Raw genomic sequence first — 14421 nt, forward strand, 5'->3', positions numbered from 1 at the left:
TATATACATATATATATATATATATATATATATAGCATTTTCAAGCAGGAGAATGCCCCCTGTCACACTGCAAAATGGGTAAAGCAGTTGCTTGAAGCTGAAAACATTGAAATAATGAGACTGCGGAAGAAAAGTGAACCAAGATCACACCAGCGCAGTCTGAGAAATAGATTTGTCCTGTGGCCGCAGATGTGCTGAAGTCATTCAAAGCAAGGGCCTCTACACTTCCTAATTTTTGACCGCTCTAACCTTCAGAAATTTTAGTTGTAATCTTTCATGGTGCTACAATCATTGCTGTTCTCGAATTTTGATCACTGTGTTTTCCACAGAATAAAGGGTTTTTGTTGAAATGCCTTGATTATTTTGTAAAACACTGTTCTACTAGCATGTTATAGCCACAACTATAATTCCTATAAATTTTGAACGATTAAAATGATCAAAGATTCATATGGGTCAATTTGACCCTCCACACGGTGTAATGCATCTTTTTTTTTTTTTTTTAACTATGACCAAATATGGAAATAACATGTTTAGGCTTGCATACAAGACTAATGTGGAATACATGGAATATCGAGGTAATTATTATTATTATTTTTTTTTTAATGAAAGAATACTCCAAAAATCACAGCCTATTGAATAATTTCGAAGCCATTTATGCAAGTTCCTCCATAATAACAACAAGATGCCAAGCCATTCTCTTCTAAAAGACAGATTTTAACTTACTGTTTTCATTTTCCCTCACATTTTTGGCATCAAAGGTATATCTCAGTGCCTAAATATGGATTTATCCCTGGGTCAGTTCTGAACTGCAGTTCATGTATTGAAACTTTAGCCCTCATACTGTAAATTTCATACGATCTTCAGGGAAGATTTAACATGTCATGTTATTACTCTGTTGAAAAACTGTTCTGTTATAATGTGGGTGACACAGGAACAAGAGAAGTTCAGCTTTTGGAATAGTTGTCTTAATATATGTTTAAGAATCTTAAAGGGGTCATATGATGTCACTAAAAAGAACATTATTTTGTGTATTTGGTGTAATGAAATGTGTTTATGCGGTTTAAGGTTAAAAAAAAAAACATTTTCCACATACTGTACATTATTGTTTCTCCTTTATGCCCCGCCTTTCTGAAACGCGTCGATTTTTACAAAGCTCATCGGTCTGAAAAGCGAGGTGTGCTCTGATAGTTTCACTTTCACAACGAAACAGCGTCACACACCGTGGCCTTGAGTGAGCGGTGGCCGGAGGCCTAGCGTGAGCTGCGGCCTAGAGTGAGCGGAGACCGACTTGAGTGAGCAGAGGCGGGCGGGCTTGAGAACGGCGCGGCTTCCCATATCGTGACGTAGACATGTGGGGGCGTGTTAGAACGAGCCGTTTTAGGTAGGCGTGGTTGACTTAACTTTTATAAAGAATATCTCTTTGGATTTGAGACTTTAGTCTTTGCAACTTTACATATCTTCTTTATGCACCAAGAGCTTGTAACACTCCAAAGAGAAAGGAAAAATTGAAATCGCATCATATGACCCCTTTAATATAAATAGCTTTATATATTATGTGTAAATGTATAAAATGTGTATATTATAAAAGCTAAAAGCATATATTAAAAAGCTTGAAATCTCCCACTGGGCTTATTATCTTTTAAAGCTCCTAGAAGGCACAGACCTGCTGAACCTACAGGAGTGGGCAAACTGGCCAAAATATGAAGGCTGTAATGATGTAAGATATGTTCACAGAGCACACTGCCGCAAGGATTATCCTGAAAGAGCAGGAAAGATTTTGAAACTAATCTAGAACGGTATGCTTCTCTGATGTTGAATTCACTTTTATGTTCCAGAATGTACAGGGGTGAAGAATGAGGTCAGGAGAAGAGCTGTAAACCTTCATGAAACCATTTTTGTCTGGAATTCCCAAAGACTTTTCAGAAACAGGGCCAGAAAACATTCACGACAGCTGCATAAAAGCTGCATCTACAGGAGTATTTAAACCTGGTCACTTCATGTGTTTTTACTTATTAGATTGCTATTTGATCATGAAAACACAAGTGTAAATGCCCTCTAAGACACATTTGAGATAGAGATCCTGAGAAGGTTGTTTGATACGCATACAAGAGGCAGATGGGCCATATATGGATTTGGTTATTCAAGCTACATGTATAAACCTCCGAAATGGAACCGTAATCCACATGTGAGGGTCTCTTTTCATCAAGACAATGTGCAAACTGACACAAATGAAATCAACTGATCATCGTTGCATCAATGCATTGTTAGACACTAGTCATTCTCAGGATTAAAGATGACCAAATGTAATAATTTGAAAAGATAGAAATCAATTGATCACCCTCATGTCCAAATCCATTAAACTTTCGTTTATCTTTGAAATACACATGATGATATTTTCAAAGAAGCCTGAGAGATTGCTGTCCATCCATTGAAAGTCCATTCCACCAAAATTTTCAGCTTCAAAAAGTTCATAGACATTATAAAAGCAATCCAAAGAATCAAGCAGTTTAACACTTTATATGATAAATTCACGCAAAACCAACAAGGTTTGTTCTCACATGTCTCTAGTGTATGTTGAGCTGCTGTAAAATGTGCCAATTGTACCAAAATTCAATTCAGAGTAGAGGCCTAAATGCCATACATTTAACTCTCCCATGGCCAGTAGCTCAATTCAAATATGCTTTCTCAGGCAGTAGTTTTTGGTGAGGGTGGGTGTCAAAGGGTGGATGCTTTCTGGCAGTGATTGAGATGGCATATTAGAACATACCAGTAATAAAAGTGGAACAGTAGGAGCGTTGTAGATTATGACAGAGCAGCTGTGGTACGATTCTAGATGGTTAGCTAAGTGGCTTGCAGTGTGTGCTTTCTCTGTTAAACTCTTGTGGTAAAGGTAAAGCCCCATGAAACACACTGCAGGTAAGAACAGATATAGCACTACATCAACACACATTTGGAATATGGGATGTTGGCAGTCTGTCAGAGGTGCAGCACCCTGTGGTGGAATCACTTGCTTCTTACTAGCACCTGTCAAGTTCCTCACTCAGTTAGCTGGAAAAACAATGGCAGAGTACCAATGTAATAAATAAATAAATCACCCATTACTTAAAATACAGATGTCTAATGGTTCTGAGTGGAACTTTTTTTATGTAGGGAATTGCTATACCAATAAAAATGACACACTTGGACATAGCTGCATTATTGAAAAATATCACATCTCCATTTCCAGTTAATCAGGCCAAAACCTCTCAGAGAGAAATTAAATGACAGAAACTGTCCAAAACACATGATGCCATTAAAACTTGATGGCATCAGCCATTTTATATTCGTTTTTCAGAACTGTTTTTCAGCGAATAGTCTGCAATATGGCTTTTGTTAGGAAATATCAGCCTCTTGTGGTCAATGAGTTACATGACATCTAAGTGTTTAAAGTTCATGTTGAACAAGAGCGTTAAACGCTAAGTTGCTTTCCATACACATCCAACATCTAAGGACATTGTGCATTTACTATAAAATATAAAATGCTATTTAAATCAAAACAAAACAAAACAAAAACACATGAAATACTTAATTTCACCATTTTTCCCCCTATTCCAGTCCCATGCAAAGCCTGCCGGGATGGATCTAGAAATCCACTGCCCAATTTTCCAAGTTAAAAAAGACAATTTCATTAAGTTACTAACTTTAGCAAACAAACAAATAAATAAATAAATAATAGAGTTTAAATTACAATATTAGGTTGATATAATGACAATATGTCCAGAAAAGTCATCAAAATAATGTCTGCAACTTAAAATTAAATTTATTTAAATAAATGTGCAGCCATGCGCGCACACACACACACACACACACGCACACACACACACAGAAAGACAGTTGAGATCAAATTAGAAAACAATCTATAAATACTTGATTTTTTTCTGAAATATTGTTAATCTTCATCGCTCAAAGTCTGAAGGAATATTAGCTGTAGGCATACCATTGTTTGACAAAATTTCCAAGGCATTTCAACAAAAACCTTTATTTTGTGGAAAACACAGTGATCAAAATTAGAGAACACTAGCCACTGTAGCACGAAAGGAGATAACTAAAATTTTGGAGGGTTACAGCTGTCGTAAATCAGACATCACCAGTTTCTCAGACTGCGCCTGTGTGATCTTGGTCCACTCTTCTTCCACTCTCTTCCACAGTTTGAGTAAAACTGTAGTTTATTCGCGACAATTGGCCAGTTAATGTTACTGGCGTTATCCTAAAACTTTGGTTGCCTAGATGTAGTGAGATTAGTTACAGTTGTGCAGTAAAATAAACTTTAAATATTCACTTTTCATTCATGAAGATGACATGGAAAAAATGTGCCAAAAATGTATCTCCTGGCAGAAAACAAATAATTTTAAGATGAAAATGACATGAAATTAGCATAATAACAGTAGATGGCAGCAGAGGATCACTCATTTGCTCAGTTGAAATTTCAACTCCCTAGTTTTTTCAGGTCTTGCTTTTGGATTTATTATAAAATGACTGTTGTAACACATTTTAGTGCTTTTACTGTACTGAAGTATAAAGTATAGCAAGTGCAGGAAATCACAAAGTCTCATGTCATTTAAAAAATAAATAAATAACTAAGCCCAGACACCAACAGCCTAGAAGGGTTAATTATTAAAATACTTAACTAGTTTAACTACAAATTAAATAAGTTAATAATTCATGGTATAACAATTAAATAATAATGCATTAAATATTTTGAAATAAATCGCAGAACAATTTAGCAGATTCACTTGCTTAATTTTTTACATTTGCGTTTGTCATTCCTGAAACAGTAGTAGTATATTGTATACAGCATGGTTAGACAAACAAAACTTTTCTTCGAATAGTGCTCGGAAATGACTGAGCTGGCTTATCTAAAACCAGGAAGTAACCGTGCATATAGTCAAAGACATATATATATAGGGACTTTAGGGACTTTGATATAGTCCATTGTGCAGCTCTAGTTGGTTATTTACCCACATGTTATGGGGGAGGGTGGGGAGGGGGGTCTTTTTCTCAGGGGCTAAACTCCTTATCTCTTCCGACCCTAGCAACGCTCCTGCCACTATCATAATTACTTAGCCTAGCTATAACAAAGGCCCCCAAGGTTAGCAAGAGTAATGCTACGGTATGCAAGGAAGGAGATCAGACAGGTTAATCGACATCAATGGAGGAGAGATTTCACTATGCTGAATAAACTGCTTTTGTGGGAAACTGCCTACAGTTTAATGAATTGATAGCTTATTAGCTAATCTGTTTGCCGAGAAGTCACACACAATTTTGCGACAGGTAAGATTCAGTTTATGGCACTCACTGGTATTTGCAAACTTGACTGTCACACAACTTTGACAGAAACCTAATAATTTTGACAGAAATTAATTGCCAAGGCACAGAGATCCAAGCTGGCCGTTAGGATTTCTCCAATTTGTTGCTGCTGCAAAGCATTTTGCCCTTTTCACGGAATTTCGTACCCTCTCTCACCAAATTTACATACTCCCAGAACAGACGATTGGGGGAAAAAAAAATAAATTACATAGTTTCCTTAAGCATTAGATTAATCAATAATAACATTAATCAATAATATTGCCTTTTAAGTCATTTTAGGGCACCTAACATACAGTGCGATTATGAACTTTATTTGCGTTTTGGGTATATACTGGCTATATACGGTAGGCTACACATAAATAAAATATACATGAACTTACCTTTTGTAACTGCAAATGAGACTTTGCTCTACTTAACTACTGTTTTGCTCCCCATGTGCCTTCCTTGCCCTTATTTGGTTATCTTCCTGTTCCTGCTCCCTGATTGTTTCTCATTTGATTCCAGATGTGTCTCGTCTTCCCCTGATTCATTTGTGTATTTAAAGTGTTTCCTGTTTTGAGTTCTTTGTCCGGTATTGTTCGTCTTCGTGCTACGTGAGTTTTCCTTGTTCCCTTGAATTCATTAAAATCTCTCGATTGATTTACTCCTCGTCTCCTTCGTTCCTCGCTCATCACAGTAGTGCAACTGTGACAGAATACCGGACCAAAGCAAAATAGTAAGCGGCGCCCCTTCTCCCCGTTTTGTTTTCGTTTATTGAAAGTTTTTTTGTTTTCCCAGTTTCTCCCCTGCGGCTATGGAAGTTGCCGCTCGATTCGCCGCCCTAGCTTGCCTGGATCTCCCCTTCGTCGAGTATGCCTAGGAATTCTGCAGGCTCGGCATCGGCATTGGATGACGCCCCCATCAATTCTCTGTTCTGGCTCGGGGCCAACTACCATCGCCCCATGGACCTCTCAGACACCAAGGGACTGTGCTGGAGGGAAGGGATCTTCCGGTGTCTGGGGAGTGTCCGGGCCCAAGCCAGAACCAGCCCGCTGTCGAGCCCGCCAGCCATTCATCAGTCAAGCCTGCCAGCCGCGGCTCTCTCAAGCCCGCCGGCCACCCAATTCACCCGTAACCAAGGGAGGAGGATGAGGAGAAAAAAACTGTTCACAGTCCTCACCCCAGCCCCAGTGCTCGCTCTAGTGTCAGCTCCATCCCCAGAGCTCGCTCCAGTGTGGGCTCCAGCCCCGAATCCAGCCCAAGGAGGGCTCCTGTTTCTGAGTTTATCCCGCGGAGGGCTCCTGTTCCCAAATCCAGCCCGCGGAGGGCTCCTGTCCCCGAGTTTAGCCCGCGGAGGGCTCCTGTCCCCGAGTTTAGCCCAGTGAGGGCTCCAGATCCCCAGCTGAGCCCAGTGAGGGCTCCAGATCCCCAGCTGAGCCCAGGGAGGGCTCCAGTTCCCCAGCTGAGCCCAGGGAGGGCCCCAGTCCCCGGTTTTGGCCCCGAGTGGGCCTTGGAGCCCGTAATCGTCCCCAAGTACTTTTTTGGTGGGGGTAGTAGGGCTCCAGATGTAGAGGCCGGGGCGGGGGCTCTATATATTTTTTTTATAACGAGGGGGGAGGGGGGGATGGTTCGTGCGCTTGCGCCTGCCTCAAAAGAGGGCTTACAATGACTAGATTAATCAATAATAACATTAATCAATAATATTGCCTTTTAAGTAATTTTAGGGCACCTAATGTACAGTACGATTATGAACTTTATTTGCGTTTTGGGTATATACTGGCTATATACTGTAGGCTACACATAAATAAAATATACATGAATACATTAAAAAAATCCTACATTGTTCCCAACTTACCTTTTGTAACTGCAAATGAGACTTTGCTCTACTTAACTACTGAACAGAAATGACACTAGAGAGAGCTGTTTTCTTTTCTTTTGATCGTACCGTCATCATCTTACTGTAGCTACAGGTCTTCATTTCAAATAAAGTGAAGAGAAGACAAGACAGGGATCGGATGAATGAAACTAGTGTGATGTTGTCTTGTTCTAATAAAGCTATTAAATCTTCTAATTTGTCCTGTAAATTTACGCTACTGTACATTAGTTTTACCATCAATGATCATAATCCTAGGCCTACAGTAGGCTACTTAAAGGCACAATATGTAAGATTCTTTTATTAAAATATCCAAAAACCAACAAAAACAGTGTTATATATTTTGCTGACTTGTGTACTTACATTATCCCAAATGTTTCGAAAAATGTTTAAATCCAGAGAAATAAGCAATTTTAACTAGTGACACGGACCTTGTCTATAGTGTCATAGTGTCGCCTGCCAATGACGTCATAACCCCTCGATTTCCGAAAACATGGAAACACCGAAGACGCTTTAATATGTTGTGTGTTTTAATAGACCGGTGACGACCGCACAGAGTAGCATTATAACAGAACTTTCAAATGTATCTAGTATGATAAAACAGTGCTGCTTTTTTCCCCCCACATAAGCACGACCGGAAGGAGCGGAAGCAGTCAACTGTGGCATAATAAAAGCTCCGCTGCTTTCGAGCCGCGTGTCGCGCTCGTTCAGCGGCCTCGTTTCGCGTCGACGGCTTTCAGCCTCACCCTGCTTCATTCTACTACGTTAATAAATCATTAGCTCATCCATGAACATGATTTCTGCCCGAGTCCAGTCGGATTGCATCGGCTGTGGGGATGAAGACCACAAATCTCATGATTCCACACTCAGTCACGGCGTCATCAAACTACGCCTTTGTCTATTTGTTTATTTTGAATACGCGCCCTCTAGCGGCGAAAATTACATATTGTGCCTTTAACACATCTATTTAGATTACTAGATTACTTTTATTTCCATACTATTTCAACATTTAACAATATTTAATAATAGACCACATTTCCAAAAGTGATGTTTGCCTTAAAACTTTCTAAACATAAAGCGACAAAATGACAGTGGTAATCAAATGATTTATTGAATCTTCCAGTAGAGACTTGATATTCATGGAATAAAACTGCTTTCTGATAGTACAAGTAAGCAAGAACAGCACAAAAAAAGGGACAGAGACAAGAAGCCGCTTATAAAAGTGCAGATACTGTATGAACAAACAACATTATATATTTTCTTCAAAAAATACAAAAAATGTTTACATTTTGATAATGGATGGGATTTCACTATGAAAAAAAAAAAAAAAACAGAGCAAGTTAATAAAAAATTAACTACTTTTTTACAAAATATCACTAGTGCCATTTAGAACTTAGTCAACAAAAAAGATAATTATTTTACTCTAAAAAATGCCGAAAACGCATAGGCATCATGTATATTTCTTTGTCTTGCTTTTTAAAAGGTGTTTTATGAAAACAGATTATTCATGGCATTTCAGAAAGAAAAAAAAACAGAGAAAGGAGGACGTTCTTCCGTGCAGCACAGTGGTGTAGTGCACAATATATGGACAAAGTAAACGATGCCTGCCTCTGCTCTCATAGACATCAAAGACTTACAATCCTGGGGATCAAACCACACTTGCAAAAAAACAGACTGCACAGCACTTTCTCTACTAATAAGTACATTTACACACCCATTTTTGAAATCAGTCGCAAACACAACTGCAATAGAAGTAGCGCAACATACGCATGAGTTTACTCATGCATCCCTACCCACTACTAACATGCCCTAACTCCCCATATGTTTATCCCATTCAAAAGTTTTGTGTGTTCAAATATATGTATTTTTCATTCTACAATAGACATTTTTGTCCATTTTTACTACATTTTTTCTTCTTGTCGGCTGTGAGACATTTCGCATTATTACACGGCTCTGTGGAATACTTGATTCTGATTGGTCAGTCGCACCATCCAGCGGTATGTTATTCCCAGATAACAATCGCCAAATTGAATAACACACCGCTCATCCGGGTACTACCAGTTATCTTGACCGGTACTACTTATATGCTTAACGAGTCACTCCGCTATCGTTGACTGTCTGGCGCCATCTTGTGACTGAAAACACTTAACCACCGCGTGTTACAATGGAAGACTTCAGCATTAATTTCAACATATATGGTAAAAACAAATCTTTTCAGCAATGGATAGAATCAGATGACTCCACTGACTCCCCAGTTAAAACAAAAAAACAAAAACTTAACTCTGAAGAACAAGCAACCACAAGACACAAAGAGCTTACTGAATCTGAACTTGGCAAAATAGAAGACGACTGCTACGAAACGAACACCAAAAGAACCACATTATGGGCAATTAAACTTCTCAAAGATTGGCTAATTGAGAAAAAATTGCCGGCAGATTATGATATGTGTGAGGCAGAAGAGCTCAATAAGGTGTTACGCTCCTTTTATGCATCTGTTCAGAATTCAAAAGGCCAGACTTATTCGGTAGCCAGCTATATGGCTATCAGGGCTGGTGTCGCCAGATATTTAAAAAAGTTTGACATCCTGAAGAGTGCTACCTTTAACTCAAGCAATGCCGTTTTTAAATCTACCATTAAACAAATTCGCAAAATTGGTAAGGACATTAGTCAGCATCATCCTCCGATCTCAACAGCAGACATGGACCTAATAAGAAATTCGGACGTGCTGTCACCAGACACAGCCACTGGTCTCGTTCGGAAAGTTTGGTTTGATGTACAACTACATCTGGCAAGACGAGGCAGAGAAGGAAACCGACACCTAAGAAGGGACTCGTTTATCATAAAATGCGACGACAACGGTACCGAGTACATTACTCTGTCCCATAATGCGGAGACCAAGAACCATAAAGACCCGAAAGACCCATGTAAAGAAAATTAAAGGGGTTTCATCTTTGCTGAACCCAACAACCCCCAGTGTCCCGTTGCTAGTTTCAAAAAATACCTGAGCCTCTGTCCGCCAGACACAGACGCTTTTTATCTCCATCCACTAGGACAAAACCAGGATTTACTGAATTAAATAACAGTGTGGTACTCTAGGGAGCCAATGGGACATAACTACCTTGCCATGATGATGTCCACAATTAGCAAAGCAGCTGGACACTCACGCCGATACATGAACCACCGTTTGAGAAGCACGGCTGTGCAACTCCTCTCACGCGCCGGACTGGAAACCAGAGAGATTATGACCGTGACAGGACATAGATGTGAGGGTAGTCTAAAGAGCTATTGGACTCCGACCACCGCAGACAGAGAGAAATGGAGCAGGATTCTCTCATCGAATCCTGACAGCAGCATCGCAGGCAGTAAGTGTCCACTTAGTATAGCCTATAGGCTAACCTTAGCATGAAATTCAACCGCAAACATAGTTTATAATAATTCTTATAATTGTGTTTTAGGTGCAACCAAAGAAAAGTCCACAGAAGGAGATGCTTTAGCTGACCCAACTAAAAACATCAACTTCAACATCCCCACCGGCGTCGCATTCACAATGAGTCAGTTCACAATAAATGGAAATGTGCAGTTTAATACTTACAAATAAAGTAACATTATATATATATATATGCCTAATTAATAACGCATAAGAGATTATATCTTTTACAAATGATTAAATCAAACTTTGCTTTGAAGAGCTGTTTTTCTTTCCTGAAAAGTTGGAATTTGTCAACTTACAAATGAGCTAATAAAATATTTTAATATTTCGTGTCCAACTGTTTATTGTAATTAGTGATACGACTGTACATTATGCCTTAAATGTCCGTATTGTCTGACTTCAAAAGACTCAAAGCAGTTTGTTAGGAACTGTTTTTCTACGCGGAAGCTTTGCGTAAGAGCTAATAAAATATTTCAACTCAAGTCAATATTTCATGTCTAATTTACTTGAGACAAGTAGCCGTGTAATAAGCGGGATAATGCTCCGCTTTGCGTCGGGGTCCTGATCACCCTGTCGGGGTTTATTCTGAGATAACAACCGGCTGGATGTACATAATCCCTTACTTAATAACCTTGTTATCCTTCTCACAGCTTCATGCCGTTCAGTTCATTTAAAGCATTATATTTCTACACGAGTTTTCATACTTTCTTGTCTACCAGACATGTTCACGCTTCACTACTCTGTACAACACTAGTCTCTAAACTACGATGCAGACCTTTATTTGCCAATGGAATACTGATTTGTAAACTGCAAAATGTAGAAGAAATGCAAAAGAAAAAGAAAGAAAACAAACAAATTGGCTTAAAAACCCAACTTCTCTCACAAACAAGACCAAAGGAGGATACACAAGTATGATGGCCTCATCATTTAACATGCTTGGTCACACAAAGTTGTCAAGTATCTTCCAGATTCTCACGGGCTGAGAACTAAGGACTCTTCAGCCAAAATGTATGCCCCCAAACAAACTGCCTTCAAGCAGAATACAAACCCCACCCTCCTCCCACCCCCCACCCCTCCCTTCAACCAATCTGGGTTAGGACTCTATCCAGCCACTGCAGGGGCCCGTGAAGATGAATCTCAATCCAGCATGGGGTGCTTGTCACATCCTGTCGATGATACTCTGCACCCCAACCCTGGAACACAAGTACAAATATGTCAACTGTGTTCTCCTGAAACGGTGTGCTAAATAAAGGGAAGATTAACTCAAAAACGGGAATTCTCATTGAATTCTTATATTTACTCACCCACATAGCCAACTTGAAACGACATGCACAACTGCCAAAATTGCTCTATATTGTAATCATTATGATCATACTTGTAATAATCGCTTTAATGAGCTTCTGGCTAAAATTAAGCCATGTTAGCTAACTGTATGATTCTATTATCTTGAACTGTTAATTTGTGAAATGAACATTACTTGGACACTAGGCATGGGCCGATTACTGGTTTCAAGGTATACCGCGATTTGAAAATGTCACGGTTTCAAAACCGCTAATATTTTCCGTTATAGCGTTCCTGCGGTATGCGCTGTTTTTCATGTCTCCTCAAAGACTGAAAGTGTAGGAATCCCTCAGGTTGAGTCCAGTGTAGAGAGTAACACGACCCTCCTCCTCCTGTTGGTGCGAGCAAGCGGTCAGTCACGTGTGTGTAGGATGGCCGAACTTAAAGGTGCAATGTGTAATATTTACATAGATCTATAGACAGAAATGCAATATAATATACATAACTATGTTTTCAGAGGTGTATAAAGACCTTAATTAATGAACCATTATGTTTTTATTACCTTAGATTGAGCAATTTATATCTACATATACCGCGGGTCCCCTTACATGGAAGTCACCACCATGTTTCTACAGTAGCCCTAAACGGACAAACTGCTCTACACAGCACGTTTCGTCACTTTGTTGTTCTTGCGAATAAAACACTGACACAATGATGAACAAGTACATTAATATTCGCAATAACATTGATTTATTAAATAATTAAGTAAATATAATTCCTTAATTTACCTTTGTAAAGAAATCTGCTCTCTGCTGTCTTTACCGATGACATCTTAGTCCTGTATCGGCCACTGTAGCTTCTCTAAAGGGAGGGGTGAGCGGGGGACTGAGCCGTTGGTTGCAATTTGCACACTGCACCTTTAAGGAGCTGTCCGCAACCGGCCGTTTTTTATCTTATTGCAAGCAACTCGCCTCTGTTCTGGACTTGCACAAACTGCGTTGCAATGCAATTGTTTTCCTAAATGTCATTTATGTGAAAACATGAAGTCTGTAAACGCCCGTTAACACAGGCCAGAGACGTTGAAGACGGACGCAAAGAGAAAAATACTGTAGCAGGCAGATCACTCACTGTTCATGATGCACGAACTATTGGAATTTTTCTTCTTTTTAGGAAACAAATCAAAGAAAAAATTAATTCTACTGTTCCTAATATTCTGTATGTTGCTCAAAAACAAAATATATTGTGTTCAGTGGAAAAAAAGTTTTTTTTGTTTTTTACCCAGTCATTTAAAAATAACACATTTTAGAGCTGTAACGACAATACCGTGATACTGTGAAACCGTGATATTTTTGCTTAAGGTTATCATACCATCAGAATCTAATACCGGCCCATGCCTATTGGACACATTCACTTCTGATAACAGATCACTCTAAATTGTAATGTAGACACATGCATTTTCTGTAAAGCTGCTTTAAAACAATGTGTATTGTGAAAAGTGCTATACAAATAAATTTGAATTGAATTGAACATCAGCTTTTTTTTTCATGCAATAAAAGTCAGTGAGGTCCAAAGCATATTTCTGAAGGATCATGTGACACTGAAGACTTTAGTAATGTCTTTGTAGAAATAAATAATATTTTAAAATGTATTAAAAAAAAAACAGTTCTCTAAAATTGTAATATTATTTCTCAATGTTAGTCTTTTTACTGGATTTTTGATCAAAATAAATGTAGACTTGGTGAGCATAAGAGACTTATTTCAAAAACATAAAAAAAGTCTTAATTATTCCAAACTTTTGGCTGGTGTTTGACAGAAACATCTTCAAAATATCTTCTTTAGTGTTTCACAGAAGAAAAAAAGTCATACAGGTTTGGAACCACATGAGGAGTAAATGATAAACTAATTTAAAGGGGACATCGGATGCCCATTTTCCACAAGTTGGTATGATTCTTTAGGGTCTTCATGAATATATGTCTGTATGTATGTCTGCAACATACTTTGGTTAAAATTCCTCAATGGTCGTGTGAAACACCCTTTTTACCTTGTCAAAAACAGCTCTATTCACAGTGACCCGTTTCGGTGCAATACAATAAAGTGATTCTTCTTAAAGAGGCAAACAGACACAGGAAGTGCTTGTAATACCAAGTTTTAGGCATTGTTCAAATAAGTACAAGCTAGAAACGGAAGGAATAAATAAAGAGAAAGACATAGTTTTTTTTTTTTTTAAGCTGAAGTCAAGTAGCGTTGAAAGAGATGAGTTTTCAGCTGTCGCTTTAAAATTGTCAGGAATTCAGCATTCCGGATAGGGGTGGGAAGATCATTCCACCAGCCAGGAATGGTGAACGAGAATGTTCTGGAAAGTGATGATCACACATTTAATGTTTTAATTTAATTAACACATTTAATTAACACATTTAATTTAATTAGCACATTTAATTTAAAGCGGTCATATGATGCGATTTCAAGTTTTCCTTTCTCTTTGGAGTGTTACAAGCTGTTCGTGAATAGATAA

General features: G+C 38.7%; 1 protein-coding gene across 4 annotated transcripts in view; it reads right to left on the reverse strand.

Moving 5' to 3' along the window:
- LOC107654915 (mothers against decapentaplegic homolog 1-like) overlaps positions 1 to 14421 on the reverse strand; it is a 58121-nt gene that overhangs the window by 16524 nt on the left and 27176 nt on the right. For 3 of the 4 annotated variants that reach the window (XM_016442257.1, XM_016442240.1, XM_016442232.1), the window contains one exon: positions 11708 to 11821. The exons of the other annotated variant lie outside the window; for it this stretch is intronic. In XM_016442257.1, coding sequence (XP_016297743.1) covers positions 11708 to 11821 — 114 coding nt within the window. Of the gene's footprint in view, positions 1 to 11707; positions 11822 to 14421 lie in introns of those variants that run through there. 4 annotated transcript variants of the gene reach the window in all.

This window comes from Sinocyclocheilus anshuiensis, unplaced genomic scaffold (assembly GCF_001515605.1).
Source record: "Sinocyclocheilus anshuiensis isolate Anshui unplaced genomic scaffold, SAMN03320099.WGS_v1.1 scaffold1231, whole genome shotgun sequence".
Taxonomy (NCBI): domain Eukaryota; kingdom Metazoa; phylum Chordata; class Actinopteri; order Cypriniformes; family Cyprinidae; genus Sinocyclocheilus; species Sinocyclocheilus anshuiensis.